The sequence below is a fragment of the Equus asinus genome, chromosome 13, assembly GCF_041296235.1.
Source record: "Equus asinus isolate D_3611 breed Donkey chromosome 13, EquAss-T2T_v2, whole genome shotgun sequence".
Taxonomy (NCBI): Eukaryota; Metazoa; Chordata; class Mammalia; order Perissodactyla; family Equidae; genus Equus; species Equus asinus.
Genome location: NC_091802.1, coordinates 39,955,359 through 39,963,178, shown reverse-complemented (window position 1 = coordinate 39,963,178; position 7,820 = coordinate 39,955,359). Strand labels below are relative to the sequence as shown.

General features: G+C 44.5%; 1 protein-coding gene across 3 annotated transcripts in view; it reads right to left on the bottom strand.

The window, feature by feature from the left end:
* Nucleotides 1-225: 225 nt before the first annotated feature.
* WIPF2 (WAS/WASL interacting protein family member 2) overlaps nucleotides 226-7,820 on the bottom strand; it is a 45,632-nt gene continuing 38,037 nt past the window's right edge. For all 3 annotated transcript variants that reach the window (XM_014833672.3, XM_014833673.3, XM_044745780.2), the window contains exon 8: nucleotides 226-7,793. In XM_014833672.3, coding sequence (XP_014689158.1) covers nucleotides 7,753-7,793 — 41 coding nt within the window. In that variant the 3' untranslated portion in view covers nucleotides 226-7,752. The remainder of the gene's footprint in view (nucleotides 7,794-7,820) is intronic.

The following is a 7,820-nucleotide window of genomic DNA, read 5'->3' as shown; positions in this document are numbered from 1 at the left end:
GGTTGCCCCTTCTCACGGGTGCTGGAACCCATGTTTACTACCCTAATTGCCTAGAATATCAAAGAGCTACCACATAGTACCTACCATTTTGGGGGTGGTGCAGGGCGCCAGGCACCATGCTAGGCGCTTTACTTCCTTTTTTTTTTTTTTTTTTAAAGATTTTGTTTTTCCTTTTATCTCCCAAAGCCGCCCCCCCCGCCCCCCACCGTACATAGTTGTGGGTCCTTCTAGTTGTGGCATGCGGGACGCCGCCTGGCGCGGCTTAAAGAGCGGTGCCATGTCTGCGCCCATGAGCCGAACCGGCGAAACCCTGGGCCACCGAAGCAGAGCCCCCGAACTTAACCACTCGGTCACTGGGCGGGCCTCAGGCGCTTTACTTCTCTAATGCTCAAGCCTGCAAAGCTCAAGGCATATGTGCGGAGGGTTAATTAGAGGTTACAGCATGTTGGTAGCAGTGACGGGCCAAGGACCCAGACACCCTGACAGCCAAACTAATGTGCTTTTGTAAAGTTCTACACATGCATAAAGAAATAGACTACACTTCATCACAGTATCCTCCCTGATTTGTATTTCGAATATGAGAAATAGAGCTAGACCTTTGCTTTTATTTTGTTAAAGGTTAAAATATTATATTCTGTGCACCTTATCATTAATCCCATTAATCCACACACTGTGGGGGGTATAGAGAATTATGACCCCTTAATTTTAAAATCTTTTTTATGGCTAAACACCAGGGTTTCAGGGCCAGAGAAGACTGCTATAGAAGAGGCAAGCTGAGCTTTTAATGAAAAATATAAATTAGAGCAGTAATTTACAGGCCAGTATCCAAAGCTAATAACCTAGTTAAGCCTCAAGTTCTGTTAAAGATCAGGACCCAGCTCTAGGTAATGGTAAGCATTTATCTTTCATCCTTCAATATCAAATGAAACAGAGCAATAAAGCTAAGAAGTAGGAAAACAATATTACAATTGTCAGTCAATTTAGTTAGTTCATACAGGAGATAAGAGCCAATATTGAGTACTTAAGTGTATGCCAGGGGCTGAGTTCAAGTATTTCACCTATATCAACTTATTCTCACAAGCACCCCATGAGGTTGGTATTATTTCCATTTCACAAATGAGGAAACTGAAAGAGAGGTGGTTGAGTAAATTTGCCCAAGGTCACACGACTAGTAAATGGAAGAGCTGTAATTTAAACTCAGGAAGTCTGACAGATCACTCTTGACCACTTAAACAAAGGGGAAGGATTAGACAGACATAGGTTCTAAAGTGGCCTATAGGCCTTCCCTAAAAGAGGAAGAGATGGTAAAGGAGCACATTTTGGGAAGGCTTTGCAGGAGCTGAAAACTACATCCTGAAGAGATTAGGCTGCTGTGAATGGAAAAAAGGGTTACCACAGAATGAAGGCTTTTTGACCAAATGTTATTTCTGACTTTTTTTAAGGAAGATTAGCCCCGAGCCAACATCTGCCACCAATCCGTTTTTTTTTTCTTCCTGAGGAAAGCTGGCCCTGAGCTAACATCCGTGCTCATCTTCCTCTACTTTTTATGTGGGACACCTAACACAGCATGGCTTGCCAAGCGGTGCCATGTCCATACCTGGGATCCGAACCGGCGAACCACGGGCTGCCAAAGCGGAACGTGCGCACTTAACTGCTGTGCCACCGGGGCCAGCCCCTATTTTTGACCTCTTAATAGGACAATAGAACCCAGGAAGCAACCCTTACTGTTCATATTTATTTTTATAACCTGGGCACCTCAGCTTTAAGGGATGGAGGTGAACCACCTCCCTCACTTACAGTGGGATAGAGGAAGCAGAGGAAACTATGAGAACTTAACATGCGTGTTGGAGCCTGTGAACACATTCACCAGGAATACAGCACTAGTCCAAGAGAAGCCTACCAATGTAAATGACCACTATAAAAGCAGGCAAAGAAATCAGAGAACGTCGGGATCAAAACATCTCTAAAAGGTTACCTACTTGAAGCTTTCCCTTTTCAAAACTCCAGTAACATGATGCACATACCACCAGACTGTTTCTTGCTTCTCTGCCTCTGTCCTCGCTGTTTCCTGTCTGGAATGCTACTCACCAAGCTCTTTCCTTGGCTAATTACCATAAAGCCTTTTAATACCCTACATAGGTTTCTCCTGGTAGCTGTCCTGAAGTCTTCTACTAGACTCTTGAGTTCCTTGGAGGCAAAGACCGTGTCCTATTCATCTACATATTGTAGGTACCTGGCACAGAGTAAAGTATGCAATAATGCTTGCTGAATGAATAGAAAGGACATTCCTGCCAAGTGGATATCCACCTTTTTCACGAACACTTTTTGTGGTCGGATAGCATATAGTCCTTTAAATCTTACACCCCTACACCCAGGAGTGGAGTATGAATTCAATTATGTGTAAAAACGACCCCAACTGGGCTCCAGCGGTATCAGAGGCAAAGCATTTCCCCACAGTGTATCCTGTGGTGTGGTCAGGATCCTGAAGTTGACGTTTTAGTTCTCTTACCTCTGTCTGCAGAGTAACAGGAAGTCAGAGAGGGGCAGCTTCCTCGAAGTGAGTCACACAGTTTGTGGCTGGGGTGGGCCAGGAAATACTTAAGAGGCACATTCACAATAATGAGCTGCTATGTTCCAGTAATAATTAGAGTGCGTAAACTGGTGCCCTTATCAGCTGCTAATTCATACGAAGTATCATGGGGGAAGGAATCAAATCACACTGGAAGGACCCGTTCAGCATCCTTTTTGTGTGTGTACACACACACACACACGCGTGTGCAGACTAGCAATACCATCCCAATAGGGCATAGAAAAGCTTATAGGGTTAGGAAGCTGAGGGTCATTTAGGCAAGCTCCATTTGAAGGCTATTTAAAGTCACAGGAGGAACAATTAAATCAATAAATAGGTAGTTTATTTATCATATTAATAACAATGATGGGTCAAATAATCAGGAATTCATCCAATCTGGCATGTACGGATGATGAAAATGAAAGGGGGCCTTTTTCCCCCCTCCCTCCCTCACCTTCATAAGTTTATATCTAAATTATGTGAGAATGATTCATACACACACCCATTATGAATCAGTATGGGAAATAATTTCAAGACCTTTGCTAGTCATGAAAGTGCAAGTTAAGCTCATGAAGTCTTAGTGGTGATTAAGTCAGCTGACCACAGTAAGCAGAGAATGTCTGGTTCAATTTTTACACCTAAAGTCAAAGTTTAAGAAAGCCAGCTAAGATTTCAACTTAAAAAGCAGTGAAGACAGAAAGGCAACATACATAAAAATAGACACACACAGTCTTGTATGCTCTGCCCCCCCAACTTCACTTTCACACCCCAGTGTGAGAATCTGCCATGCAACACGGAGAAAGAATCATAAGGGATATAAAGAAAGGACACAGGCCAGAGGGTCTCCTGGGTTCCCTGAAATCAGGAGCAAAGGAGAGTTAGGTGGCAAATATAAATAATGACCAAGTCTATCAGAATCACCCAGTCAGCATGGCTAACTAGAACTGTGATTTTCAAAACACAGCAGGAAGGAAGGAGAAAAAACCCTCAGGAAGCTACAGATGCTTCTGCCCAAGTCAGTATATCTGCTTTCACAGAGGACCTGGAGACAAGCCCCTACACTAACCTGAGGCAACAGATTTTCTCCTCTCTATGCCACCACTTGGGGTGGTATTCCAGACAAGACTACACAGTTTTCAGTTTTGTGTTTTTGTTTTTAAGCAAGATTTAATTAAACTGCACGGCATCCAGAAGAAATGTAACCAAAGAATCCAACCTGAGACCAGATTATACATTGTAGAGGGGTAAAAAAATCAATGCTAACTGGGAGAGGGAGCGCTGTAATCAGAAATATAACTCCAAAATAAATCATACAATAAATTATTTTTTTAAAAGAAAAGAAACTGATCCACATGCAAAGATGGGCACACACATACGCACACACGCTCTTCACAAATGTCACTCTGGTCTTTTATTCAGTGTTGACTATGACTTCCATGCTGGTTGCCATGGGGAAGGACAAAGGTTAGACGTGAAAAAAGAAGGCTCAGCCCCTCTGTCACCAGAAGAATGAGATTTAAGACAATTAAAGAGGGAACCCACTAGCTTGTTGGAAACAAAAGAGGAAAGAAGGAAACAGCAGTTATCAAGGAAGATTTTAATTGCTTTAAAGAGGGAGAGAGGAAGAAAGCACAGAAATCTAACACAAGTAAAGGCACAATGAACGCGGAGTTGAATGGAACCAAACCCTTCCTTCGGTTAAACAGTTACCCTTTTTTTATATGTGTTTTGAAGGTGGTTGTAGTTTTGTTTCATTTTGTTTTTAAGAGATGAGTCTTGAAGGCAGAGTTGTAATGCCTCCTATTCCCTAAATTAGGGTGGTTTACAGAAAACCATCTTGACCACATAGCCAGGGACTGAGATTCAACAGGGAAAGAAAGACTACAACTGGAATGTGAAGAATTTGATTTGCAGTTGATTGTAGGTTGGGTTTCCAGAAAGACAGACAGCTCAGTGTAGTGTGATCAAAGGGCCTCAGATGCCCTATACTCCACCCCCAGAACGTCGAAGAAGGGAAGGACCCTGGAGTCACACTTCTCCCCCACTCCCATAAGCACTCAGCCTACAGATTCAAGTGATCAGGAGAATTAAAACACACCCCAACCCTGAGTTGCTCCGTAGCAAGTCTATTTACAATTTTTTCTCACCTCTCTCTGGAGGTAAATCTGGGTTTCAAGTTGGGAAGCTATGGGGTGAGAGGATGCCCCCAGTGCAATGGCCAATGGCTAGTCTCCTTGCCTCTGCCGGTTGGGAGGGCTGGGGTGAATTGCTGGAGACAGCAGCCTCACATCCATTGGGTGGGGTAGCCCTAAGTGCTCTCACTCTGCGGGCCCAGGCTGTGAAAATGCCATCATTTTCTCTGCAGCAGGAGTAAATCCCCACAATAGAGAAAATCACACCTGGAATATCAAAGTGTTTTGATCCAGGTTTGGTGACTAGAGAAGAGGGGGAAGAGGGGCATCTAGCTCATTTAAAAACTTGGAAGCCACTGCCCCCCTTCCCAGAAAGGGCGGTAAGAAATAATTAAGCATTTTCCCACTAGAGAAAAACATCATAAAACCAAACCCACACAAGGGCTTTTAATACAGCTTCCTGATGCTTAGTTGGGCAATGTCTCTTCCTTCTAGGAAAGGATAAGGGGATTAATGGGACTGGGCAACAGCCTCAACATGAGACCACCCAATCTGCCACTGAAGAGACGATATTCCCACAAGCAGATAAAAAGAGCAGTTTAAAAGGTGAGAAGTTTTAGTGCTCTTGCAGCCAGCCCACCTTAAACCTATATTACAAGCTTTTTACAACATACAAAATAGATCAATAACTATGAGGATCACATTCCCATTCTTCAATAGTAAATATACATGACAAATCTGTTATTAACAGAGGGACCAAATAATGTATAAGGCAAAGACATTTAAGTAGGTACTGTGTCATCAACATGTTCTGAAGAAGAAAATACACCTGACTAGATCTAGGCCTAGGCCTTTTCTCATGAGGCCAAGAAAATGAAAATACAATCAATACCCATTGACACAGTCCAAATGTAGTGGAATATGAGGAGCAGCAGGTCATAGGGAAGATAGCCCCAGTGAAAAGCTGGGGTTTGGCTTTTACTTGTGATACTTATTTTGATGCTCTATGTCTGAGTAAAGGGGGAAAAAAGATACACTTTGATAAAATTGTACAAAGGCATCAACTCCCATTTAAAAAATAAATGGGAAGGTTTCACAGTCCAAGTTCAATAACTGGTCAGTATCTACCCTGGAACTCTGCTGCACTATCAACTCTGTACTCTCTCCTTTTCCCTCCACCAGCATCCCCTCTCACAGCTCTACTGGCTTCAGGATGCTGGGGATACTGCTGGAAGATAACTGCTAACGGATTTTAAAAGTAGAATAATAAATAAAGAATGACTGGAAAAGTTTGGTGACAGACCTAATCATGGTTTGCCCCAAGAGTCACTGTGGTCCAGGGGATGGCAAAGGATAGCAGCCCCACACAAATAAGCCAAGGTGAGCCCTCTCTCATCTAGTATTGGGAAGACTTGGGGTTCACCGGGCACCGTGCACAGATCCTTAGTCTGCAATCCAATAGACTGGAAAAGTGCCTAAGGTGGTTTAAGCCTGTGATGTATCTGGTGAAGTTTTTAAACTGACTTTCCCTACCCATTTCAAGGAATAGCCATGTCCTCTCTGCAAGCTTGGAGCAGTCTCTACACTTGGCAAGAGCTGTAGCAAACCAAACCATCTGGTGTGTGGAGCTCAGGAGCCTCATCCTGCTTTTGGAGAAGGAGAAGTCCTTGTCCCATCATTCAAGCTCAGTTCCTACATAGGGAACCTCCATTTTCTCTGTGCTCTTTACCTAGGAACTTGGAAGATGAAGAAACAACATACTGCTGGCTGCCAAGGAAGATCAATTGGACTAGGCACACCTCACCAAAGTCTCTGTGCTTCTTGGCACAGAGGAATCTTTGACTACCCCCATAGACTTCCTCGCCCTTCTCTATTTCTGTGTTGTTAACCCCTGCAGTCTCGCGAAGGCAAGGGTGGTAGAGAAAGGAACAGCAAGAGCCCGCCCAGTCAGATGGGCTGTGAACTTCAGAATGAGCAGGCCTTAGTTAAAGTCTTTCGTAGCCCACAGAGCTGCTCCCTTCCAGGAGGTGCTTCACTCTTCCCTTCGTTGTCATCCTGGAGCACCCACCAGGGGCTGAAGTTTCTAGACAGGACTGAAAGGGCCAGTGGCCTTCAGGGCCAGTCAGAAAAGACTGAGGAAGGCTCAAGATTAAGGCCAAGGTCCTCTTCCTGTACCCCACTGGAGGTTTTTGGGATTTGTGAATCTGGAAGGAATGAATGAATGAAAGTGACTTTTCTCTTGGGAGGTGAGGGGAAGGAGGAAAAAGATCCCTCAGTCTCAGCACCCTGAGGAAACGGGGCAGGGAGGCCCAGAGGACTCAGATGGCCCCTGGTCCCTTTGCTTCAGAGGAACTGACTAGCTCCAAAAGGATCCCCAGTTTATTTCATCCTCTCTTTTTATTAGATGTTTAGTTCAACTGATTAGTATTTAGTGTTTATATCCAACTTATCCCTGGGGTGGAGTCATGGGGTGAGAGCAAAATCAAAACACCCCTAAAAATAAAGCAGACCCATTTCCTTGAGCTTTCTTCAAACTTGACCTTTAAAACAGATCACTTCTCTGCAAACTCCTTTCCTGTTTCACTAAAAATGCCCACTCCCCAGAAGTCCTGGCCATGCCAGCCTCCAGCCTCCCAAATGATGAAATCTAATACATACCCACCAAGTTCCCCCCACAGTGGTAGGAGGATGTAGGAGTACCATTCTCCATCCTGCCCCAACAATGAGTTAATTCATCACAACAAGGCACCTTTCCCCAAGAGGAAAGCAGGAGACATGGAAGCTTTTTCCTCATCTGGCTAGCAGGGCTTGCTAGAGGAGGGATGGAGGCAGGGTTTGAGACCCTACTGTCAATATAAAGAGTCCGATCACCAAGTCGAGAGACGAGATGCATAGATGGAGATGAGCAGGGAGGAAGCCTGGAGTCTAGAGGTTGGCTGCACTGGAGAAACACGTTAGGAGCTCTCATGCAGGTTTCAGGGGAATGGAAGGGACCATCTGAGAAGAGGAGAGGGTCCATCCTTTTCCTGAGGAACAGGACCAAGCCAGGCTTCACCTGAGAATGGGTGGCAGAGGCGGGGCTCCACGGGCAGCTGAAAAAAATAAAATAAAAATAATGC